The 27584-nt window shown below is 40.4% G+C and overlaps 1 protein-coding gene across 2 annotated transcripts in view; it reads left to right on the forward strand.

Annotated features, from left to right (window-relative positions):
* Positions 1–27192, forward strand: part of LDLRAD3 (low density lipoprotein receptor class A domain containing 3) — a 164648-nt gene extending 137456 nt beyond the window's left edge. For both annotated transcript variants that reach the window (XM_038405624.2, XM_038405626.2), the window contains 2 exons: positions 20527–20872; positions 23232–27192. In XM_038405624.2, coding sequence (XP_038261552.1) covers positions 20527–20872; positions 23232–23493 — 608 coding nt within the window. In that variant the 3' untranslated portion in view covers positions 23494–27192. The remainder of the gene's footprint in view (positions 1–20526; positions 20873–23231) is intronic.
* The last annotated feature ends 392 nt before the right edge of the window (positions 27193–27584 follow it).

Consider the following 27584-nt stretch of genomic DNA (forward strand, 5'->3'; position numbering starts at 1 on the left):
GGGCAGGGACTTGAAATTGGTCAGGGAGGTTGCTCTAGTATCAGGGTTGTGCCTTTTGCTCTTCCCTTGAAAAAACACCCCCCTTTGACCAAGTTATAAACCATTGACACATTTCAGTTAGTACATAGTAGAGACTTTCTAGAGTTTGGTAGCTAAATGTTTCGAAGATTCTGTTGGACTGAACATGCTCCAATTGGGAATCACGAAGACAGAACAGGAATTTCTATGTAGTGCTCCTCCTGGTTGCTGCGGTGCCAGGCCAGGAACTGAGAGCAGGAAGACTGTCTCTCATAAGAACAGCTATACTGGGTCAGCCCACTGGCGGCCCATCTAGCCTAGTATCCTGTCTTCCGACAGTGGCCTGTGCCAGGTGCTTCAGAGGGATAAACAGAACAGGGCAATTATTGAGTGATCCATCTCCTGTCATCCAGTCCTAGCTTCTGACAGTTAGAGGCTTAGAGGTTTCATCCCTGACCATGTTGGCTAATAGTCATTGATGGGCCAATCCTCCATGAATTTGTCTAATTCTTTTTTGAACTCTGTTATAGTTTTGGCCTTCACAACATCCCCCGGCCACAGGTTCCACAGGTTGACTGTATATTGTGTGACGAAGTAATTCCTTTTGTTTGTTTTTTTAACCTTTTGCCTATTAATTTCATCAGGTGACCATGGCTCTAGTGTTTTGTAAAGGGGTAAATAACACTTCCTTATTCACTTTCTCCACACCATTCATGATTTTTATTTGTGATCTCCTGTGCTGTCTCTGCTCCTCATGCTGGATCTAGACATTATGCTCTAGGAATTATTTTGGAGAACTTCTATGGCCGTGTTATACAGGGAGGTCAGACTAGATGATCACAATGGTCTCTTCTGGCCTTAGAGTCTATGATCACAGGCAGCATAGAAGAGAAAGCTGCCTCAGTTGAATGCAATGGGGACAAGAGCAGGACCTTCTTGGGAGGGACAGGGAAGTGGAGGGAGTACACTGGGATAAGAGTCTGAAGCACAGACACTAGGACTGAGACTGCGGGGTAGGTGAGTACCACGTGACTAGCTGGACAAAGAGATTGAGTCAGAGCCAAGGTGGAAATTGGGAAGGGAGTCAGTGGGGTGAGGAAGAAGACTGATGATGGAGGTAGAGCCGGAGTGGGAGGAGAACTGAGACTGGAAGAAGGGCCTAGGAGAGACTGGGATGAAGTTAGGATGTGGAAAGACCAGATTGGGACTGAGACAGGGACAAGTTGTAGGGGATAAGGGCAGAAGAGTCTGTGACCACTAAAACCCACTCCCCTCTAGAATCTAAAATAAAACCCAAGATTCCTGAGTCTTGCCATTCTTCTGCTGTCAGCAAATACTGTGAAACCCTCTACCAAAGTGTCTCATTCTCCTGTACTGCTGGTCCTCACCTACTATTGCTATCAGTTACTCCATTAGCTCAGGTGGCAGAGATCTGTGCAGTGGTGGATCTCTAAAGGTTCCAGCCCTGCTGATGAAAAGAACATTGTAAAGATTGCAAAGTCAAGCTCTCAAAAGTTGAGAAATGCCAGAATTAAGGTCACCCTTGTAACCTTAATTTGCCCCCCTTTGTGTATAAATTATGTTATGGTCTTTAGTTACATGATTACACACTTTTTCACTCCAGGACCCCTGTCTCATTTGGTACACAAGATGTATGGTGTTTTAGGGATGAGTCAGGGTTGTGTGGTGAAGCAGGCTGTTGTCTATAGGACCACTTCCTCGTTTTGTTATAGAGGTTGGAAGGCATATAGTCAGTGAGGCAGAGAACTGTAGGAAGAGAAAAGATAAGGAGCAAGCAAGGGCTGTAGGGAAACCAGGGCCAACATTTTCAAAAGAAGAGTGATTTAGAGTGACCCAAATTTGGGGTGCCCAACTTGAAACTCTTTACAAGGAACCTGATTTTCAAAACCTGATTTTCAGCAGTTTCTGAAAAATCAGGACCACCTTATAAAAGGTCTTGAGCTGAGGAACCAAAAGCATTAGTCACCTCTGAAGGCTTAGGCACAGGTCTGTGGAATAACCTGGGACACCTTTAAAGAAAAAGGGCATCTTTCAGCTGGACCCAGAAATAAGTGTGGCACCACTAGAGGTGTTTGAGCTTAGGAGGGTGACATCATGTTTCTGAATGTATTGGGTAGATGGTGGATGGCGGCAGGCAGATATCTTGAAACAAACAAATGGGATTAACAAATACTGTACTTTTTACAGTAAATACAGTATTTGAGCACAGTATTTTAAATGGTGAAATTTACAACACTATGTCCCATATTACCATAAGCGATTAAGAGAACATTTTGGTGTACAGCACAGTTTGAGGTAAAGCACTACGCTTGCAATGACTTGGTTTGAAAAAAATTAATTTTCAATTAAGCTTGAAAGACAAAATGCAAAATTAACTAACTTGCAATTAATTTCAGTAGTAATTATGTAAAAATTCCAGGCATGTAGAAGTCGAGGAGTGTGGCATAATTAGTTGTGGCGGGATTTTTTTTATTTTATTTTTTTTACTGCTGTAATTAGTGATGAATATGCATGAGACTCTTTGGGAGGTAAAGCACAGCAAGCAATTGTATTTAATTAAACTTTTAACTATCTTAGCTATGGAGGCAGCTCTTTGTTTTAATCCCATCAAAACTATTATAGAACTCCCAGAAAAGAAGCTGTACACCAAAGTATGAAAATGGCATTTTATGATCCATTTTTCTTAGCAGAGATCTCCAGGGTTATCTCTCATTTCCTGAGCCCTGGATAACTATTGCAATTTAATTTGCCAGCTCTTGAAACTTTTATGCGAGACTTGATCAAAGCAAACTGCACCTTTTATTGCTGGGGTATTTAAAATGTTTTGAAGAGAAGAGTAGGTCCAGAGTGGTGTTTTGTAGATGAGAACAAGATTTGTGAACAGTCCTGATCTTACCAACGTAAGTCAAGAATAACTCCATTGTAGTCAGTGGTGTGTGGTCAGAATGAGGCCCTAAGTCTCCAGAACTCTTTGTTGGAAACCTTATCAGTACAAAACATGCGGGAGTTTGTCTAAATGATTAAAATGAGCTAAATTGGAAAGGGAGAGAGAACAAAGTCACAAAAGCGCTCCAATTCCAAATGTTTCCTATGTTCTACGTAGTCCAGAAACCCGTGAGATTCTGATTCTCCTTTCCTGATGTGCATGTCCAACCAATTTTTAAAATGACATTTGGATGAAAGGCAAATGCTTTTATGCTGTAAGCCACATTTCCAGACTCATGCTGCCACTTGGATATATGGATTTTACACATTTTTTGATTTTATGAAAAATACCATGAAATGTTCTGTGGGTTTTAGTGCTTAGACACTAGAGGGTAATTAACAAATTGCATCAGAAAATGTTTTTTGTTTTGTACATGATGGATGTTACAGTATCCCATATCAGTGTGTGTAGAGAAAAGTGCACGTGGTCTGATAGTCTGAGCACAGGACTGGGAGCCAGGTGCTCCTGAGTTCTAATCTCATCTGACACTGCTTTGGTCTTGGGCAAGTCACTTTACTTATCTGTTTCAAATGGGGATAATATTTACCGACATTGCTATTAAATATTTACCTTCCTTGCTATTATTAAAGTCATGTGTTAGTTCCTCTAAATTCTTAGCTATTTTATAGTCCTTTTCTTCTAACACAGTTATGCACATATGTAGGACTGGAAGTAAAGCTGTCATATGTGTTTCTACTTAAAGATGTTTGAAATAGCATAAAACTTTAAAATCTGAGAAGCCGTTTGTTACCGATCTGTCTGTCTTACGCACATCCATGGGTAGCCAAAAACATTCCCTTGTGAACCCCACAAAGGGCAACCAGCTACTGTCAAGCATAGAAATCAATATCCTTTTAACTTCTTAAATTCCATAGTCATCCCAGTTTTCATTTAAATACAGTAATACAACTTGATTTCACCTATTCACCCTTTTCTTTGTCAATTATATCCATAAATTCTTCTTACATATATTCCCTCCTAAACTTAAACCTATGCCCTTTAGTTCTGCTCTGTCCAATAACCTTAAAATAAGTTGTCAAGCTTAATTTTATAATAACATGTAGCTATTTAAAATACTTCAATCATGTCACCTATTAATCAGCTTTTCTCAAGGCTAAATAAATCCCACTTTTGTCACTCTTGATATTTAAGCCCCTTTTTTCCATTCATTGACTTTGTTCCTCTGTGCTGTACTCTCTCCAACCTAATTCTGTCTTACTTCAAATAAGCTGACAAAAACTGGACACTATTTCAACTGTGGTCTCACCAGGGCTTTATAAAACAATAGTATAATATGTTTAGACTTGTGTAACTCTGTGCACATTTTATAAGCCAGCATCCTATTAACCTTCTTTACTGCTGCTAAACAGGATCAAGAATCTGTCAGTATAAGATCATTTTCCTCTGACCTATTAGCTAATGCAATGCTTTTTAAACTATGCTTATCTGTACTAATTATTTGTCTGCAGCCTCTCAGTGCAGAATAAAAAGCATAAGTAAGGCTACCAAAATCTCTTCATTTGTCCTCATGTACAGTAATTATCTTGACAGTGATTAACAATCACGATTCCTGCCTCTGAATATTGTTTTTGAAGTACTCTGTTCTTTTTCTGCATTGTGCACAAGTACTTTTTCTGTCTAGAATAACATACAATTTTATATGATTAGTTCAGTCAATCAGCAGTGGTCAAAAGGGAAATAAACGTTTCCATGTTTTCTCTGCAATATACAAGCTCTCCATCTTCAATAAGAGCAAATCCGGCATGTCCACTTCCACCTGCCATTATTCATGCCTGATTTTAAAAAAAAAAAAAATCTTGTGCCAAATGCAACAGTTTTCTTCATTCCTCCACTAAAGCAATTTTTTGCTTAATTTATGTGAAAACTTGCCAAAGTGAGACCAAATCTTTTTATAATATGTATGTCAAAGGGGAATGAAGATTCTGGATAGACTCCCAGATACTGTAATATCTTGATTTACTGTCTGAAATGCTAGCAAATGCCATCTACAAAAGAGATCCAAACTTTCTTTGCACAGTACTGAAGGAGATGATCTCTTTATTCCTTTATGCACCCATGATTTGCTTGTAAGGATTTAGAATTTATGGATTTGCCAATGGGATATGAACTTTTCACTGAAATTGGCATTAGAGCAAGATCATGCAACAAGTGACATCAAATCCAAACAGGGCCTGAATATGGAGGTCATTGTTAGATGTAGAGGTCTTTTGTCACTGGTGGTGGGGACTAGTGTGAGAGTAGTGCAGGTGTGTCAAAATTATTTGGAGGAGAGGGGCAAATTCTGTGCCTAACTACAGTCTGTGGGCTAGAATATACATTCTGAACTTCATCCCCCCCAGTGTGCAATGGGCCATGCAAATGCATTGTGGTGACTGTACGTAGCCCATAGGTCACATGTATGACACCCCTAGAATAATAGCTCGGGACTGCTATTAATTAATAGAGCTTTTCACATCTTGAAGGGGTTCAAATCCAGCCCAGGTTGGTGATGACTGAAAGTTTGAGCTTTATTGGTGGGCTGTAATAAATGAATTTGGGAACTGGATTGAAGCCACCAATGGACAGTAGTCCATGTTGTCAACCTTGTTGGTAGTTTCAGCAGGAAGACTGAGGACTGAATGGGTCATGGAGACAGAACAGTCCTTTCCCCCAAGAGCTATTACCACCCAGAACGAGCCCTGAGGCAGCCAGCATTGGCATGGGGATTTGTAGGAGTTCAGTCTCCAGTGCACTTCATCTGGGACTTTGCCTCACACTTTTCACCAAAAGTAAAGTTATACCGTCAATAGGTCTTGGTCCAAGACTGGGGCTCCAACGTGCTACAATAATGCAAATAATAGTAAACTTTATCGAGTTTTAATCGATTGAAAAAAGGAACCCAAAAGTTGTCTGAACCTAGACTACATTCGGACCCATTTCTCTAATAGTTCAAAGACCTGTAGATTGACATTTTTCTGGCATTAACAAAATGATAGCAGTGACAATTTTCTCTAATATTCTATCAATATTAATTATACACATATACTAGTGATAAGTTAATGGCACTCCATTTCACAACTAGCAGATAATCCATGCCGTATTTGCATTTATATAGTAATAGCAGAGTTTATCATCTGAGATTCAGTTAATAGGTGAACGGTCTGCTGCTCCATGCAGTGTTGGGCATGTACATCATGGGAGGGCAGGTAAAAGCGGTGTGTCATAGAGCTTACTGTGACCCATCCATGTGTTGCCATAGCAGAGTGCTCCAGACCAAGATTGGTGGGTATCGTGTATTATCTAAACCATTCCAGTAGATACATGTACGTATGTATACAATCTGTGCCACTTAATCAGATCCCTCGAGCACTTCTTTAAAGTCGGTGATATTTAATAACAATAGCTGGTGCTCAATGGGGACAGTGCTACTTCAGTCTTGTGTGTCCCCATCGCAATTTTTTTTTTCCAGTTTCCTTTTCTGGTAGCAGCTTTCCAATCCTCCAGTGCAGGATACAGAAAGAGAGCACATAAACTGCTCAAACAATGCCTGTTCCTGGCTATTAGCTTGCTCTTCCAGGGAAATCATGGATGCTGGTCTGCCACATCACACATAGGATAGCTGCCCCTGTCTCTGTTGCAGTAAATATAGCCTTCTCGTTCCATGAGCCTGCTCAGCATCATGGTGGGCCCTGCACTCTCTGGAGAGAAGATCATGAGATTTAAAAACCCAAATCCCACTCTGACTATGGAAAGCACATACCCAAGCATATTCCCAAGCCATATTCACATTATGAACTGAACCCCAAGATTACTCAAGTTGATTGTTGAATTGCTGTGAACCCATGATGTGTATAGTGCTGTTGAGGACAAAAGTATAGATGCAGTGTATAACCCAACTATAATTTATGCTTCTGCAGTAAAACAACTTGGAGGCCCCTTGAACAAGAGTTCAGTTAAGCTGTTGCTGCTATTGTGAGAAGAGAAACCAAAGGAGTCTAGTGAAAGGTATTGGCCATGTGAATCCTGCCTGAAATGTTTTTTGTTTAATTGTAGCTAACAATTACAACAAAACAAATATATTTTGCTCACAAAAATACTTTGGACACGTCTGTTTAAGGAGAGAAACTCATCATGCATACCGTAATGCATGCTGTAGCTGCAATAAGAACCATGTAAAGGTGTAACCTCAGCAGATGCTCCCAGTCGTGACTGCCTATGAACTGTCCTTCTTCAGAGCCACTGAAAATCAACCCTCCCCCCCAAAACCCCACAGTTAAGTTTTTTCTCCCCATCACTGCATGTTCAATTACTGCAGGTGAACATGGCTATTGTAGCAAAAAGCTGGGACCAGAATTTTTCCTGGAAGGGCCAAATGGCTAGCAAGTGAATTGAATAGATTCACTTATTTCAGGTGCACAAAATATGCCAGCATATTTCAGATCTGGGCAATGAAATTGCAACCAATTGATTAGTCTATGGTCTCTTCTCTAATAAAAAATAAATGTCTTTACAAAGAAACAAATATTTCATTGTAAAAATCTTACTCAAGATAAGGAAAGAGGTAGCTTTAACCTTGATGTAACTAGACAAGATTTATAGTCTTCATTAGTGCAGACGAAAGCATAAAAATGAGACCTCAGTGTACCCTAAAAACTCAAACCATAAGGCAAATAAAATGAATCAAAAATATTTTATTTTTTTAAAAAAATTTATGACTGGTTTAAAATCTCATGACTTTTCAGAGCCCAATTTATTATTTTCAGCTATCTGGGGTTGGCAATACTGTTGCCTTCACTAGGATTTTACAAAACAGCTATTTTGTGTTAACAATCTCATTGCAAAAGATGCACCTATTTGTACTATTGAAGACACAGCATATGGGGAAAGAAGGGCTTCCTGGCTAAAGTACCAGCACTGGATCTCACGACACCTGGACACTCTTTCTGACTCTGCCACAAATTTTGTATGTAACTTTAGGCAACTCACTTAATTGGCTGTCTCCCTTGCTTTTTCCATCTATAAAATGAAAATAATGTTCACCAGCTTCACAGGAGGTTTGTGGCCATTCATCTTTGCAAAGCACTTGAATATCCTGTGAAGGAAGGTGCTGTGTCAGTGCAAAGTATTATACTGTTCCACTTCCTGTCTCTGGGGCAGATGATGATAACCTTGAACTACTGGTTGCAGTAGCAGCGGTGAAACTAACAAGAATGTTTCAGGTACCAGCTGCCTGGGCTCCCAGGGTCTGTGGTGCCAGGACAACATGGGGTCCATGGCAGCCCTGCCATATGGACTGGGCTTCCAGACTCCTAGGCCAACTGGCTTCTGATGTAGGCTCTGACAAGATAGCACAGATTGAGAGGCTACTACTGCTGGTCATTGTGGAGATAATAGTCATATAGCTAAAACATTTGGACTCCTTCAGGCTTAAAAATAATCCAGATTAATCATAGGAAACAGCAAAGAAGAAAAATTGCAAGTGAAAACCACAGTGTCTTTTCCAGAGAATCACAAACTTTAAAACATTTTCTACATCAGTCATGTTTTCTAGTTATCAAGTGGGATGCTTCTGCCATTCAGTGCTAAAAATTGTCATCTTCCTGGTTTCAGGCCTTCTTTGGGCTGTGAGATAGCCCATTTGTATGCACCAATATCTGAGAGACTTTGTTGTGGAAATTGTGTTTTTGTTCTTTTATATTCTGTTATATTAACACAAGGCCATGTTAATGTTTTAAAGGCTGTGCAGGGCACCCTTTTCTCTGATCATGGAGGGTTTGCTAACACAGGGCTAGCTTAAAGCTTAAGGACAGATTTAGCAGATTTTTTTATGTATTCCTTTTTCTTTTAAAATATAAATTGATGTGAGATTTAAAAAACAAAACAAAACACCTGACTGTGATATTTACTCATGCATAATTTAACACCCAAATAGAATAAACTCTCTCATGCGATGCTAACTGGTTATTAAGATTAACTCTCACATGGGGATAACATACCTTGCCTAGCAGTACATTAAAATACATACAGTAGTCTTCATCGCGGTAGGCATGAATATGGAATGACCGCACGTAGTCAAAGGAGAAGGATGTTTATTTCTCGATGATGACAGTAATGTAAGATCTGGTTTTTAAACATACTGAGCTTGCTTTGCCTCTGTGGTGAGTGCAGGAGCTGCACTTTGCACAGGCATCACTATATAAGCATCGCTGAGGGCACCAGTTGGATTGCCAGAACCTTTGTTACTGGTGATGATTGTCTCATGCTTTTGGGGCTATCAGCCAGGAAAAAAAAACCATCATTTTACTTGCAAACTGAGCACATCTGATATGAAATCAGAGCAACTTAATGAATATGGAACCTCATGATGCCATTTATACAGGTACGTTGCCACACAGAACTGCATCTAAACTCTATCTGGGCTTGACTCAGGAATCAGGCCAACTCTATCTGGTTGCCCTGGTCTGCTGCCCTCCCTGCCCAGCCCTTCACTCTTCCTGGGCTGTACACCAGAGGACCCAGGACCCTTGTTGGAATTGTATTTGTCATTGATTTGCACCACTAAATCCCTGATCCAGGAAAGCTTTCTGCCTACAGAAATCAGCAATGCAGACACAGCAACTGTGTCCCTCAATATCTTAACCAATGAAAGATTGAGATTAAATATGACTGACTGGACCCCTTGGGGGATGGACTAGATGACCTATTAGGCCTTGTCTCTCTCCAGTTCCTATTTTGATTTTTACCCACGATTCTGGTGTACTAAGGGTTTCTAAATCATCAGAACAGTATCTTTAGAGAGGAAAACCATGCAGGCTGCTTATCTGACAGGATGTATTCCTCTTCACATTTCTAGACAGAAATAGGGTTCATAAAAGTAATATACCAGTTGGAGAAGATAGACTTTGTGCTAGCAATTTTTCACGGAGACTGTTTCTTAACATACAGTCCTTGAATGATTAGACTACATTTAAAAGCTGATTAAAAATACACTCCAGTATATCAAAATCACACATACGCTAGCAGTATTTCTAGCCAAGTACAGCTGACTCTGCAGGTTCAGTAAACCCTTCCATTGTAACTCTTTGAGCCTTATTATCCCTCTTATGTACCAACTGTCCATACTGCTAACACAACATCTGGGAAGTACTTACATTGCACTAGCTAGAAATTGCAAATTATGTCTACTCCTCAACCACTCCCAGCCCAAAATAAAACAAGTAAATGTATGATTTAAATTAAACTGTGTTATTCCTGCACAATAGCTGTTCCATCTAAACTGTATGCGTTTATATAGGCTCGTGGATTTAGACCATCCAGAGTAATTCAAGCATCTCCGCTTTTGAGACTTTCGCTTATTTGATGAAAACAGGTGAAGAGCGCACAATTTCTCGTCTTCCCTCAAGCTCTTGAGTACTTTACCTTTTCTATTGAAATGTTTGTTTTTTTTTAAATTCTGTTTTGTTTAGAAACCTGCCCCCTACCCCCAAGATGTACAATGATCACAAGGAAAATTAGCTAAAATGTCAACTTTCCACAGGGGTTTAGATTGTAAGCCAGCAGCATCACAGATCTGGTGACTTTCCTCCCTTTTGCTTTAAATCCACTCTTTTGCTGATTTGGGCAAGTTGATTCTTTATTTTCTCTCTCAATTTGTCTTATTCTACTTAAAACCCTTTAAATTAGATGAGACAAAGCACTGAATTATATTGTGGGGAGTGTGAGTGACCAAGTGTGACTGGGTCAGCCCTTACTGAAAATGCCACGGTCAGGGCAGGCTGCAAAAGGGAGAGCAGATGCTCCCAAAACTGGTGGCTAACGCTGAAATTAGACTCACCAACCAGTCACAAACTAGGCTCCTGATCCCACACACTGGTTATCAAAAAGCTAAAAAAGAAATCACACAGCTCCCTTTACTGCATTCCAGTTCTCTGGCTCCCAATCAGCACATTGTTCCAGTACAGTAAGAAGTTATTTAAAACTGCTCACTATACAAAATGTTCTTCTGACCCCAAAGGGCCACCCACATTACCAGGTCAATACTAGGCTGGATCTTACCCAAAATACTACGCTGCCAGCCAATCCTTTAGTGTCTACCACTAAAGGTTTATTATAAAGAAAAAAAGTACAAGAAAAGAGCTGTTAAATGATAAAGCACTTTGATATATACAGAGACTTCAAAGTCCATATATCAAGTTCTTAGCAGTAGTGGTGAGTTTGCTGTCTTGAAAGTCCGTCTGGAACACATCGACAGCTTGGATTGGATGGGTCATTCAGTCCTTTGTTCAGAGCTTAATTTGTAGAAAAGTTATTCCAGAGGTAAGCAGGAATGAAGACAAAATGGAGATGATGCAGCAGCCCTTTATATCCCTTTTGCCACATGGCTTGTACTTCCTGTGTCCCAAACACAAGCTTCACAGCACATGGCATGGAAAAGCCTTAGAGTTCTCTGTCCATAGGCATGCCCCTACATGCCTTGCTGACTCGTATTGTGTAGCCCTTACCTTCTCTCAATGGGTCAGGTGTTCAGCTGATGACCCTTGATGGACCATTGAACAGGCTAGGCAGTGCTGATGCCAGTTGTCTGGGGGTGTCACCTAGAAATACAGCACAAGTTTGGAAATACAGGTATACCATACATATTTATAATATCACACTACAAAGGTGATAGAAATATATAAACAAGATCATCGTACTTGGCAAATCATAACATTTACACAAAAAGAACAGGAGTACTTGTGGCACCTTAGAGACTGAGCTTGAATTAATATGCAAACTAGATACCATTAATTTGGGTTTGAATAGAGACTGGGAGTGGCTGAGTCATTACACATATTGAATCTATTTCCTTAAGTATCCTCACACCTTCTTGTCAACTGTCTAAATGGGCCATCTTGATTATCACTACAAAAGTTTTTTTTTCTCCTGCTGATAGTTCATCTTAACTGATTAGCCTCTCAGTTTGTATGGTAACTTCCAACTTGTGTGTGTGTGTTCATCTTACTATAGGTTCCATTCTATGCATCCGATGAAGTAGGCTGTAGCTCAAGAAAGCTTATGCTCTAATAAATTTGTTAGTCTCTAAGGTGACACAAGTATTCCTGTTCGTTTTTGCGGTTACAGACGGCTGCTACTCTGAAACATTTACAGAGATACTTTACATGGCATATCTAATCAGATTGCTTGTAATTTTATAATATTGGTATCAACAATATCATTAGTGTCTCCCATATTCTGTACAGTGTCACAGGGAGTAAAACTCTTGCACAGCATCTTGCCCTGGCAGATAGCAGGGAGCAAAATACAACCTCTAAGCGCTTATGTACCTCAGAGTTCTATTACTCTCATTAACTTTTTCAAAAGAGAATATGATGTACTTGCACATCAGTTTGCTTCTGCTCCCCAAAGGAATTCAGTAAAAAATCCATGTGAATGTTCTGTCTTTATTTGTTCAAAGGAACAGAGCTGCCACTTATGTGAGAGACTCAACTAGGGATCACCTGGGTTTTGTGGGATGATTCCAGAACTTTTTTTCTTTCTATTAACAAATTCCTCTCCTCAAATCCCCATGTTTTTCCCCCCTTGTTTCGTAGAATTATCTAATCACTCCTCCTTCATGGAAATCTCTCTTCTATTGCAGCATTTTGCTCCCTTCTGACTCATATGGGGCATTTCTTATACAGTTGAGATCCAACTATATCCTGGGGTTGGTTCAGACCCTTTTGGTTAATTGCTTATCTCCTTTGCATCTTAGTTTTCATGAGTACAAAATACTCTTTAACACTCATTCTTCAAAATGGGGTACAGATCAGCCCTCCAGATAACTCTGTGTTACAGGGCTGTTTTTGTCATCTCCACTGCAATTGGAGAAAGCTGACTGTGGCTTGATCCAGACAACATGTAGGTAATGTCTGTAGGTTGGGGTCAGCTGCCAGCAGTGTTGTAGAACATATATTTATAACACAGATGCCCAACTTAGGTGTGATGTTAGACCCTAGGATGCAACTTGCTATGACCAAGAGCATTTTCAGGTTCTACAAAAAGAGCACCACTTTTTCTCTCTGAGCCAGAGACTGTGCCCCATTTACCAAGTCTGTGTCACTGTCAGGTTAGAAAGCAGCAGAGCACTTTGAGGCCATCTGTTAAAAAGCTGATGTAAGTAACTTGTTGGTAAAAATGTTGGAAACTTCCCGAGAGCTTTGGTGGTAGGAGTCATTTTGTAAATTTCTCTAGTGCAGACAAGACTTTTTAGTAGAAGGAATGTATAAGAATCCATGTCCAAGGCAGCTTCCTTGATTTCAACATGCACAGCAATTTTTGAAGAGAAAAGAAAGAGACAAGAACAGAAGCAACTAAACTCCTCCAGGTTACCAGAGGAGAGCATTATTAGGAGAACATTCTTCCTCTTTGTTTTGTGCATCATTTGCATTCTGCCAGTACTAATCAGATCACCAGCCACTGGAATATCAGATGTCCAGGAAGTGCTGCTCATGTTCACGGCAGGACGGTCCTCCCTGTTTTTCAGTAACACTTTAATTTCCTCTTTGGCCTTCATCCAGTTGCAAAACCTGGGCCCTTGTTTCCATGCTTGATAGCAGATTCTTTGTAAGCTTTTACATCACCCTCAAGTTAATTTTAGAACTTTGGTTGCAGCTAAGTATTTTTTAATTCTCTACTTGTTTGCTGAGTTTGCTGCTCTGCCCTTTTTTCTTTTAACGTTTAAATTGGGATGCAAGGAGTGCGTTGAACAATTATCCAACCTTGTCTAAGATAAAAAGGAGGGCATGTGAGAGGTGAGACTCTTGAACTTCAATCTGATGAGTCAACATCTGCTCATTCAGTACTACCCAGCAGCTGCAGAAACTGTCACAAGCTTTGTTCTTGTATTGCACAGTCAGGGCAAGAGGGTTTTAAATCTTATGTAGGTAAAATGCTAGCACAGAATACTGGACTGGGTAAAGAGCTTCCTGTCTTTCTCCTGATCCCCTCCTCTTTTTAAGCGCATGAGAGCATAAATCCCTGTTCTGACATCCGCTTTGCTGGAAATATAGGGGAAAGTATACTGCACAGACCTTCAGTTAAAATCCTAGGGCACCTTCTGACCTGAATTAGACCTTCTTAAAGAAAAACGATATAGTGGCATTATGGTACCACACTGACCAGACCTGTTAGTACTTTCAATTTCTGTATTCAGGTTTTTGTTTTTAAATAGGCCATCCCAGAATAACGAGCCATTTGACGGTCCAATCCACATGTGATTTGTTTTAATGGAACATGAAACGATATAAAGATGAGAAATTTGGGAGGTTGGGCCCTTAATCCTTAAATGAAGTGCGTAGGCACTACTGCCATACAAATAATGTGCTACCAGTCTGCATGTCTGTGTTTGAATTTCATCTCCTCTAACCTTCTGAGGCTGCATCCTCACTTTTGAATGGTTTGGTATTTAAATGTGTTGCTACAGTGGTGTCTTTGTTGGAGATGGACCATGACTTGTGTTCATTAAGGCTACAGCTGTCGGCTCAGATTTCATGTTTCAAAAGCTTTCTCCCTGATGAAGTGTGAAAAAGTCAAGCTCGAGGAGAGGCTTGTGAAAGATAGAATAATAGCCCTTCGTCCCAGCGTCTGACAGGCTTAATGCTGTTACTCTTAGATCTTTTTTAAAACTTTGAGAGAGCGAATTTATTCCCAGTCAATAAAATAGTCCTCTGAGCACAACTCATAATGTTTTCCTGATCCGCCGTTTTCTAAATTATATATGAAGTTTCTTACACTTGGAAGCTTCTAGTTTACACATTTAGCAGTTCCCAGGTAATAAGGTTTAATAGGCATTAGTGGCATTGATGAACTGTTTATACATTGTGCCATCAGAATACATAGATCTTGTTAACAAAAAAAAATACAAATTTGAGTTAAATCAGTCTGCCCTCTCTTTTTCTGTCAAATACAAGAAACAGCAGAGCAGACATTGCTTTGTAAACTTGCCTGGGTAGTACATGTCTGTTTTTTTCACTGGAAAAGATGACTGCATTACCAAGAAACTTAGTTCAGCGACTTCTGCAGTATGTAAACATTTACCAAAAGTTATTAGAGCAGAACTAAAGAGTTATATATTTTTCTAAGCCACTATCGTGCATCCAGCCAAGATGCTGCCAGAGCCCTTATTTCTGCCCCTCTACCTATCATATTGTGCTCTGTGTGTATGCTCCTAAAAATTCACAAAGCAGAATGCTGCCGGTCATCCCACTGTTCTGGATATGGCAGTTGTGATAACAGAAAGGGACATGTATGGGAAGCAGCATTGCACCTACAGTCTCTCACTGGAAAGCTTTTCCCTCAAATTAAAGGCTTTGGTAAGACACCATGTTCATTAAATTAAAAAACAAACAGGTGAGTTAGGTGCATCCTTTCTGAGAGGATGGTCTCCTGGGTAAATGGTCTTCTGAGTAAAGTATTCTAGATTGAGAGATCTGTCATAAGCCTCTCCAGAAATACTTTTGAAATATGCGTGTGTGTGTGTGTGTGTGTGTGTGTGTGTGTGTGTGTGTGTGTATATATATATGTATATATATATATCGATAGAATAGATATATACAATATATATATCGATAGAATTTTTTCTTCTGCAAATGTTTTTTGACAAAAGAAGTAGTAAATCCCCATCAGAAATTTCTTACACATATTATATGATGCATCTTAGTAGGAAGAAAACATGCTATAATATCTTGGAAAGGTCAATTTTTTTTTTTTTTTTAAAAAGAGGTATAGTCTTCCTTGTTCTGAAAATTGACCTTTAAGGGATGCTTAGTGTTTCTAATCTTTGTTTGAACAGGAAGCTTTGCCTTTTCAAAGCGTGCAAACCAAACAGTACTGACGTGGCAGAATCACGTGATAGGATGCCCTTGTCTTTTGCATTCTGGATTTATCAACTTGGCACGCTACAGCCATACATTAGGAAGATTAGATTTAAGATTATTCTATTTGGAAATGGAGAAAGAACACAAGTAAATTTCCATCGTGTTAGGTCGTCTCCACCACAGGACATGAGAATAGGGCCTCTTGACAGTAGCTGTTGCTTTTCAAACTGAACCCTGATCCCCACAAGTGGAGTAGGCAGTAAGCAGTGCACACCTGTTCCTGAAAAGGGAGAAAGATTCTGAAGTTTTCTGTAAGATTTTTTTGGAAGGAAGACAGGAGGGATGGATGCCTTTTTCTGAAGCATCAGGCATTGGCCAGTGCTCAAGACAGAGTTCCTGACTAAATAAACCAGATCTGGAATGTATAGCTCTTAGATTTCTGTGGTTGTAGCAGCTTTCACGGAAGTACAATGAACTGACGGGAACACAGGAAATTTAATCGCGATTAATCGCACTTATAAAAATAGAATATCAATTGAAATTTATTTTTGTTTTGTTTTTCTACGTTTTCAATATTGATTTCAGTTACAACACAGAATACAAAGAGCACAGTGTTCCCTTTATATTATTATTTTTATTACAAATATTTGCACTGTAAAATGTTAGACAAAAGAAATAGTATTTTCAATTCACCTTATACAAGTACTGAAGTGCAATCTCTTTATTGTGAAAGTGTAACTTACAAATGCAGATTTTTCTTGGTTACATAACTGCACTCAAAAACAAAACTGTGTAAAACTTTAGAGCCTACAAGCCCACTCAGTCCTCCTTCTTATTCTGCCAACTGCTAAGACAAACAAGTTTGTTTACATTGACGGGAGATATGCTGACTGCTTCTTATTTACAATGTCACCTGAAAGTGAGAACAGGCGTTCACACGGCACTTTTGTAGCTGGTGTTGCAAGGTATTTACGTGCCAGATATGCTAAACATTCATATGCCCCTTCCATGCTTCGGCCACCATCCCAGAGGACATGCTTCCATGCTGATGATGCTCATTAAAAAAATAATGCGTCAATTAAATTTGTTACTGTACCTCTTGCCGGGAGAATTATGTCTCCTGCTCTGTTTTACCCACATTCTGCCTATATTTCATGTTATAGCGGATGATGACCCAGCACATGTTCATTTTAAGAACACTTTCACAGCAGATTTGACAAAACGCAAAGAAGGTACCAATGTGAGACTTCTAAAAATAGCTACAGAACTCGACCCAAGGTTTAAGAATCTGAAATGCCATCCAAAATCTGAGAGGGACGAGGTGTGGAGTATCTTTCAGATGTCTTAAAAGAGCAACACTTGGATGCGAAAACTACAGAACCCAAACCACCAAAAAAGAAAATAAGCCTTCTGCTGGTGGCATCTGACTCGGATGATGAAACGAACGTGCGTCAGTCCACACTGCTTTGGATCATTAGCAAGCAGAACCCGTCATTAGCATGGAAGCATGTCCTCTGGAATGTTGGTTGAAGCATGAAGGGACATATGAATCTTCAGCACATCTGATTTGTAAATGTCTTACAAAAAAAAATGCCAGCTACAAGAGTGTCATGCGAACGCCTGTTCTCACTTTCAGAATTGTAAACAAGAAGCAGAGCGCATCATCTCTTTCAACTTGTAACCAACCTTGTTTGTCTGAGTGATTGGCTGGCCAAGAAGTAGGACTGGGTGGACTTGTAGGCTCTAAAGTTTTACATTGTTTTATTTTTAAATGCAGTTTATTTTGTACATAATTCTACATTTTTAAGTTCAACTTTCATGATAAAGAGATTGCACTACAGTACTTGTATGAGGTGAATTGAAAAATACATTTTTTTACAGTGCAAATATTTGTAATAAAAAATAAATATAAAGTGAGCACTGTACACTTTGTATTCTGTGTTGTAATTGAAATTAATATATTTGAAAATGTAGTAAACATCCAAAAATATTTAAAATAAATGGTATTCTGTTTAACAGCATGATTAATTGCAATTAATTTTTTGAATCACGCAATTAATCGCAATTTTTTTAATCGCTTCACAGCGATTAATCGTTTTGACCTATTAAAAACTATTATGTCCCCACTTCCACTCTCCGAAGTCGTCTTTTCTCCAGACTAAACAAACCCAGTTTTTTCAATCTTTCCTCATAGGTAGTGTTTTCTAGATCTTTATTTTTGTTACTCTTCTCTGGACTTTCTCCAGTTTGTCCACATCTTTCCTGAAATACGGTGTCCAAAACTGGACACAGTACTCCAGTTGAGGCCTAATAGCACAGAGTAGCGCAGAAGAATTACTTATTGTGTCTTGCTTACAACATTCCTGCAAATACATCCAAGAATTATGTTTGCTTTTTTGCAACAGAGTTACACTGTTCACTCATATTTAGCTTGTGATCCACTATGACCCCCGCCCTCCATCTCTTTCCCAGTACTCTTTCGTAGGCAGTTATTTCCCATTTTGTATGTGTGTAACTAATTGTTCATGTTAGTTTAAAGTTTATGTATCCATTAAGGATGCCTATTTGCATAGAACTTGACATATAATGCACTGCACCCATTTTTCTCCTTTTATTAAAGGTATTGGACTACACTACTTCAAAGCAATCCCCTGATAACTAATTAGTCTCAGTTCTGCACTGATGTCCTCTTCTCACCCAACTTCCACAAATGGCCAATTGAGCGGAATGAAATTTGAGTGGTAAACAGTAACAAAAACACTGGGACCTCCTAATGCATGTGGCTTCCTCACAGTAGATACCACAAGATAATATTTGGCCTTCAATCTGGGATTATAATTTCCTTAAATCTGTTGCAAATAAAATATAAATATTTGGGACATAAAAATCATCTGGATTATCCATGATCTAGAAATAAGCACAAAAAACAGATTGTTGTAATTATCTTTATTCACCTCAAAACTAAAGAAATTTAGAAGGACTTTTTCACTGAAGAATGACAATGCTGGCTGACAGAGGAAGACCAAGTTAGAGTTGAGGCATGTTAACTGATTATCACTGTTCTCCCCACTCTGGCCCATCCTTCTGTAGTGTGACATGAACTCCTCAGCCATTCAGTGGGTGAATTCTGGAGCGGATTACAGAAAAAGCATCAGTATGTGATGAGTTGTAAACACATGTACTAATGCAGGTAAATTCCTTTGCTCCTTCTTTCTGTTTTGCTTTCTTGCTTGAACTTGCTTTAAGATTCTTCACACATGCCATCTCAAGTTCATTCTACTGAAGTAACCGAGAACGAACATTGGTTGGTAATTTAGAGGTTTCTAAAGCTTTCAGTCCAGCACATTTGTGTGGAGAGGCATAAAGTGTAGACGAGCCACAACATTGGCAGCATTAGTAAAGATGTACATTGATGTCTGAAAATAGATATCATGGAAACTTGGAATGATACCATGGCAGGACTTGGATTGTTGTTGGCCCACAGAGGAATTTTCTGGTTTGTGGTAATAATGATCTTGTCAATGAAACAGATTTATTTGCTTTAAGAGGAATAGTTCTTCAAATTCTGATAATGGCAGGTAATTATGTTCCCTAATCTCAGGCATTCTTTTTTTGGGCGGGGGGGGAGAATGTTATTTAACACTGAGATATTTGAAAGTAAAGAATGGGACATTTTAGATTCCATTCCCTGAGTAATGGGAAATTATTTTAAATGTTGCTGTCAAGTGTATGTTTTGTATTTATCAAAGTGAATTGCCAATATGAAATTTGAAACACCAAGAGAAATAGGCCAAATATCCTGAGGCTGAGATCCAAGGAGAGCTCTCCTGAGATTTCATAAAGCACTTCAAATCTTTGTGAAATTGTACATGTGTCTTTGGTTTGGTTTGTTTCACTGCTAGTGAAATCATAACTGATAAAGTTTGGAACACTAGGTGGCCAGCAGTTTTGCTAGTGTAGGCAGATAAATGGAACAAGAATTGTCTGTCAGCATTTGCTATCCTGAAGCTCTATAGCCAGGAATGCGGGGGTTGGATGGATGGCTTTTCTGTATTTCTCCCCTTTACCCTAGCCTCTTATTTTTGCTTGAGGTAGAGGAATGCTTTTGTCTTGTACTTCAGTGGCATTTAATTATTGCTGTATAAAGAGAGGTGTCCTCTAAAAGATGACAGTCTTAACTCTTAATCTGTCTGATTCAGTTCACACTGTTTGTTCAATATACTTTCAAAGTACTGTACCTACATGTTTGTGCAAAATCCTTACCTTAATCCTGAAAAATCTGCTGTATTGGTTAGGTGCAGGTGTGGAGTTATTAACAAAAGCATGTGCACTGTAACAAGATGAATGATTCCAAGACAGTCTCCAATGTATAGTGTATTTCCTCTTTCCAGAAGGTTTGCTATCTCCTTCTAGTGCATGAGCACATCTGTGCATCTGAGGGGGGTCTGTCAGCCAATATCTGTTTTGTGCATGCATGTTTTTAATCGGCTAGTTTTCCACAGTTCTAAAGAAGGAAGAAAATGCATTTGGAAGCCAGTCAGGCAGCATATCACATGGTACATTAGCAGAAAATGCAGCTGATGACAAGCCCCAAATTCTGTGCTGAGGAAAATCTCAAGTTTTTCCCTCTTTTCCTGTGTCTTGCAGAAACTGGCAGTGGCCAAGAATATGTGGCCTCAGAGAACCAACTGCTCTATTATCCCAGCATCACCTATGCTATAATCGGCAGCTCGGTTATCTTTGTGCTGGTGGCGGCCTTCCTTGCCTTGGTTTTGCACCACCAACGAAAGCGCAACAACCTCATGAGCCTGCCTGTCCATCGGCTGCAGCACCCTGTCCTCCTGTCCAGGCTAGTGGTCCTTGATCATCCACATCATTGCAGTGTCACCTACAATGTCAACAATGGAACCCAGTGTGTGTCCAACCAGACCAGCCATAGGCCACTGGATCTGGATTCTCCACCATCCTATTCAGAGGCTGTGTTAGACCAAAGGTATGAATGGGAATTAAGTCTCCCCAAAGTTATGCTAGCAATTGTAATTCCTAGACTCTGTGGGTCGCCATGCTTTCTGTGTGTTTTCATTATAGCATTTATGCTCATTGTTTGATTTGACAGAGTACAAATATTCCCTGTGTTCTAATACTATAATTGTACTATATTACAATGCCCTTTAATTAGGTTCTACAGGGATGACTGGAATATGGAAGAAAACTATCACTTCAGCAATGTTCTTCATGCCAATCTGGGAGCGAAGTATGAAAACCCTGAGTTTGCTCCATAGTAAATATCAGATGCTCAGAGTTTAAATACACAGCGTCAGCTCCTGTAGCACTCCCAATGAAGTCAAGGAGTCTCCCTTGATTAAGGGCTGCAGGATTTGTCCAAAGGTCAATTGTCATCTTAGCCAAAGTGAAATCTAAAAAACTGTATCTCACAAGGTCTTCAGTGCTAGAGGCATTAAGTGTGATAACCCAGATACATGGCACTAGTCTGCTTCCAAAGGTATTAGACAAGTAAGACTTCTGCACTTCTTTAGAAATTCAAAAAACAAAATATGTATATGTGACGGGTTTGGTCCCGGAGACCCCCTTGGGACTGTCACCTGACATGCTGAAATTCCCTCTGAGCCCGTTTTCCCTGCCAGCTTGACACTTCCAGAACCCTGCCTTGTTGAGCCAGACACACTAGTTTGTTGCAACACAGACCCAGGCCACACCCACAAAGCTGCAGGCTTTAAGCTTTGCAGGTTACCTGACTCCAGCACCCAGACAGCCAGCTCCCAATGGGATCCAAACCCCAAATGAATCTGTTTTACTCTGTATAAAGCATATACAGGGTAAACTCAAAAATTGTCAGCCCTCTATAATACTAATAGAGAGATATGCACAGCTCTTTGCTCCCCCAGATATTAATCACTTACTCTGGATTAATTAATAAACAAAAGTGATTTTATTAAGTCTAAAAACTAGGATTTAAGTGGATTCAACAGACAGAATAAAGTAAGTCACCAAGCAAAATAAAGCAAAAAACATGCAAGTCAAAGCCTAATACATTAAGAACACTGATTACAGGTAATATCTCACCCTCAGAAATATTCCAATAAGCTTTCACGGACTAGACTATTTCCTAGTCTGGGCCCAATCCTTTCCCCTGGTACAGTCCTTGTTAGTTCCAGCAGACATCTTGGGTGGTAAACAGGGGCTCTCTCATGACTGGCCCCCCTCTGTCCTGCTCCACCCCTTTTTATGGCCTTGGCACAAGGCAGGAATCTTTTGTGTCTCTGGGTCCCCACCCCTCCCTTGTAGATGGAAAAGTACCAGGTTTAAGATGGATTTCATCCTGCCTCCATTTTTCCTGGGCTGGCCCACACATACACAAGAAGGTTTGCAAGTAAATAGAGCCATTTACAGCTCATTGATTCTGAAGCACCCTTAATGGCTTCCACTTAACACGTTTACATCAGTAACACAAGTTTATATCTTATTCTCCTAACTTCAGACAGAGAAATAATACAAATGAAAACAAATGGGATGACCACACTCAGTAGCTCATAAACTTTGTAATGACACCTTACAAGAGACCTTTTGCATGAAGCATATTCCAGTTACATCATATTCACAGTCGTAAGCATATATTTATAAAGCATATGGCATGCAACGTCACAATATATATCTGTGAACCCCGCAAAAGCGTGTGGATTCCAGTATGCTGTTTCTTTCCAACAAACCTGTAGCCCTTTCTGAATAGTACTTTTTGCCTATTTTTTCCATAGTAACACCGTTGACTTTATTTGTAGAGACCAAGATTCACAGCCCCATATTTTTCACCTCTGTTTGTAAATTTATAAATGAATTTGTCATATATATCTCTCCCTTTGTCCTGAAATATCCCTAAATGCTCTATTCTATATAACAATTACAGTTTAAAGCTCTTCACCCCATTGGTGAGTTCAAGCCACCTTTGGGGTGAACCATGGCAGCTGGTTAACAGTGCACAGAATATAACCGTTAAGGGCAGGAAGTGATTACCCTGTAAAAAATGAAACAGAGATAATTTAGGGAGTCAGAATATAACTACGCCATTGGAACTTGACCAGGACACGAGTTTAACATCCCTGCTATTGCTGATGCATAGGCCTTGGGCTGGCCCCTCTGCACAGGGATGAATTTCCATGTTTGCAAAACACTTTGAGATCGTCAGATATTGCTGTAGAACTGTTGGTGTTTTCTTTTTTTTTTTCTTTCTTATGTTGGGATGGAAACTCATAACCTGTTAGAACAAAATTCTGGAGCTCGTTATACTTCCCCCTGTGCCATTGTCTTCAGTAACCATGTTACTCTTGTATTTGCAGCAGACCCCCTTGGTTTGATCTTCCTCCACCCCCTTACTGCTCAGATTCTGAATCCCCCAGTCCGACAGATCTCCCTCCTTACGAATCTCAGACAGGAAGCTTGGTGAGCACAGACACCCCAATGGCAGGAAGCCCCTTGAGCACAGGCAGCAGCCAGACAAGAGGTGTCAGTAACAGTATGGACCATCGCAGAATTCTTCGTGAGAGAACACCTGAGCAAAATGACTCTCTGATCAATCCTGTTGCTGAAAGAGAAATGTGACCGGGGTATATGAAAAGGGTATATGGGTTAGTCTGCTGTGGCTTACCACCGTCAGAGATGGGCCTGAGCTGTGATGTTCAGAATGGGATTTGATTTGAATTCAAGTCCAAACTTCCCCAAGTTTCACAGGTGCTCTGTTTTGGTTTTTGGGCTTATCATAGGCAAAGACCAGAGCCATGACTTGTAGATACAGGTTCACATCTGAACTGCCCGGAGTTGGGAGAAGCAGGGTTAAGTCTGGGATTCCGGTTCAGATCTGTTGAATACTTAAGACTTTGTGATTTAATGTATTTCAGGGTGTACTTTACTGTATATGTATATATGTGCATGTGTAATATGTATAGGTATTCCACACAAAAAACTGTTAAAACATTCAGGTTACCAAGTCAAGCACTCAGAATATAGGAAATGATGGAATTCAGGTTGCCTGGGCAACCTTAATTTGACCCCCTTTTGTGTGTGTGCATTAAGGTACAATCTTTAATTACATGATCACACACTAATTTTTTCCACAGGATCCCTGCCTCTTGGTGTGCACAGGATGGATTGTGCTCCATTAGTGAGCAGCTATTCAATATTTTGTTTTATCCTCATTGTTCAATTTGTGGTCCTAGGCCTTATTTATTGCACACTACTCAAACCCTTCTGTAAAGACAGAATTATTAATTTCCTCATGGTTTTTCTGTGGCATTTATCATTATAGCGTCTAAGAAGCTTCACAAATATTAATGAAGTTATTTTCACAACAACTCTGAGATGAAGTGGTGGTATCCCTATTTTACAGATGGGAAATGAGGCACAGAGAGATTAAGGTTAAAAGTGTCCACTAATTTTGGATGCCCAATTTGAGACACCTTGGACCTGATTTTTAGAGCACTTAACATTCTATAGCACTTTATATGTTCAAACATACCTCCCATTGTCTTCAGTTGCAGCTGTAAGTGCTCAGCACTTCTGCAGGTCAGACCCCAGGGTCTCAAGTCTAGCACCCAGAAACTGAGGAATGCACAGTAAGTGGCCACCTCTGGAAAGTTTGGTTTAAGTGACTTGCCTGGTGTCACATAAGAACTCAGTGGCAAAGTGGGATAGAATTTCAGTTTTCCAGGGCAACTTTCAGCTGCTGTAACCATAAGACCATCCTTTCTCTTCTGCAGTCACCTGCTTCATCCACTACACACCTTCCAGCTTCTGCAGTAAATAAGGCAGGAATCCTACAGACCAATCGCTTTTACTACACAACCCCGATTTATCCCCAGAGCAAGTGCATCCTGTGCACTGAATGACGCAGGGGTCCTGGAGAAAAAATAGTGTATGATCATGTAGGTTAAGACTGTACTGTAATGCAGATGCCCAAAGACTCCAAACTAAGGTTGTGCACATAATCTTAATCTTAATTCTGGCATGCCCTAACTTTTGAGTACTTGATTAGCAAGCTTAATGTTTTTATGTAATTTTTTGTGTGCAATTCCATTGCTTTTTTTAAAAAGCAAATTGAAGAAACAAATTCCAATATGTAGCATCATATTAACATCTAGCATAGGTCATCAGCAGAGCTGAAACTTTAGATCTGCACAGACTTTTGCCACTTGAGCTAATGGAGCAACTGATAGCAGTAGTAAGTTGTCGTAGCAGGGGATGTGATACACTTTGCCAGTGGGTTTCACAGATATTTGCTGACCGCAGAGGGATGGTGAGACTCAGGAACCATGAGTTTTATTCCAAGCTCTTGAGGGGAGTGTCCTCTAGTGGCTACAAACCCTCTGTCAATTCCTCTCATGCAGTGTCTTTTGTCCCATAGTCTCCAACCTGACTCTGTTCTGCCTTTTCTCCACCCCAGCTCCTAATCCCAGTTGCATTCTCGTCACCTAGCCAATGCCAATCTCCACTCCTCAGGCTTCTCATGGCCAAACAGTCCTAGTCTCCCTATCCTGGCTGTCAGTCCCACTGTCCATCAGCATCCCTCCTCCTCCTCTTCTCCCTCTCTTCTCCTCCCTCCCCCCTCCCCCGTTCCTGGCTGCTCATCCAGTTTCTCTTCAGCATGCCAAAGATCCTCCTCCATCTTAGCCTTTCCTCACCCAATACATGGCTCTTTGTCCCCTCTCCCCGGTTTCTTGTCTGTCTGTTTGCCCTGCCAGTCCCATTTCTCCCCCCACACTTCAGGTCCTCATCAGATCTGTTTTCCCCCCCCTTCACCTCAGCTCCCTGTCTCCTTGCCCAGCCCGTGTGTCTCCCTCCCTGATCCAGTTTGGTTCTTGTCCTCTCTGCTTTTGACTCTGGTGGCTCCCTCCTCCACACTGCCTGAGGTCCAGGAGGGGTTCACTGATACTGTAGAAGAGACTGGCTCCCTGCTCTCAGTTCCAATGCCCAGCCCCCTCTTCCCCTCTCTGCTCCCTACCTGCAGCAGCTAGGTCCTGCTTCTCCCACACCTCTCAATTCCTGAACTGGAGCATGCTCAATGTGAACAAAATCTTTGGAAATTTTAACTTTGAAGCTATGACAAGTCTCTGAGTAAACTGAGGTTTTCACATCTGAATGGTTTTTTCCACAGGAAAAGCAAAAGGCACATCCCTTACATGAAAGCCACTTTCTGACAAGTTTCAAATCCCTGCTCCAACACATGAGGGCACTAAAACTTCTCAACCAAGTGGTTGTAAGAATTGTTTTGCCATGTTAAAATACATTTTTCCTAATTTTGTTCTCTGAAACTGCTGGACCATTTTGGCTGAAACATTAAAAACAAAATTCAGCCACTAGCAGATATCTGGCATGGAAAATTTCAGCCCGAATGGCTAAAGTTTGGAAAAGCAAAAGCAACTGAAGGACAGGGTCTTATAATGAAAAGTATCAGGCAACCATAATAGGCATTCTGCCAGCACTGCCTGTAAAATATATATCCATGCATACACACATGCCTTTTTACATAACATAAAATGGCTGTGTGTGCGCATGTATATGTAACGTATTTCACTGGCATAGATATCTGGTATCTTTGGAAACAAGATTTAAATTTCATACTAAAAATATTGGTGTCATGTGGAAAACCATTTATTTTCTACAGTGTTCACTATTATTCATAGTTTCCCTGGCTGAAATTTAAGTTTCTGCATTAAAACAAAAGCACAGTGGAATTACACAAGGCATTAATTCAACCCAGTATTTCTTTCTTCCGTTTTATGTTCTCATTCTTGGAATATTTCCATCTGAAATGTTTGGACCATAAGTGAAATAGTGTTTAAATGCCATTGTGAAAAACTGTGTTGTAGGTACAGGGAATCAGTAGGAAGAAAGGAAGAAAACTAAGCGGTCCCTATTGCTGCTACTTTAAATGCCGTTTTATTCCTATGGTTTATTTTTATATATAGTAGAGATGACAGTGCCCTTTTTCATATCCAGACAGAAATTAGCCCTGAAATATAGTCGTATCCGTTTCTTCATATAGAGCCTGATATACCATTGCCTTACTCCAGATTTATGCCAGTGCACATAAGCATAAAATAGGAATAATAGAGGTGAAACAACGTAAGGTTTTCAGAGCACAGCTCCAAACTGATCTTGGGCAAACTCGTATAGTTTATGGTCCCTGTGACAAAGCTCTGTCCTTGCCTCTGTGGGTCCTGCGTTTCCTGGTGGATTTCGCTAGCCTCAGAGGCTCACTCTGACCCTCCACTTAACCCTTCTTTCTCTAGAGACAAGGGTCACAGTCTACTGAGCCATTTTCATCATAAGCCAGCGAGGGAGGTGAGGAGAAGTTATCCTTCCTTGCACACTCTCTGTTGTCTCCCAGTCTCAGTGATTAATCAGGGGGCAAAGGTGTGGGGGGGAGCCTGGGCCCACCCTCTACTCCGGGCTCCAGCCCAGGGACCCTAATAGTATCAGCTATGGTAGCTGACCTTTTAGAGACATGACATGTACAATTCCCTGGGCTACTTCCCCCACAGCAGCCCTCACTTCCTCAAGCTCTACTTCACCTTTACCTCAGGGCCTCCTTCGTTGTGCCTGATATGGTGTGTACTACTCAGCCTCTCCAACCGCACAATTTCTTCCCACAGCTCCTGACATGCACTCCCACCTGACTAAATGGGAGGCTTTGA

Source organism: Dermochelys coriacea, chromosome 6 (genome assembly GCF_009764565.3).
Source record: "Dermochelys coriacea isolate rDerCor1 chromosome 6, rDerCor1.pri.v4, whole genome shotgun sequence".
Classification (NCBI taxonomy): Eukaryota; Metazoa; Chordata; order Testudines; family Dermochelyidae; genus Dermochelys; species Dermochelys coriacea.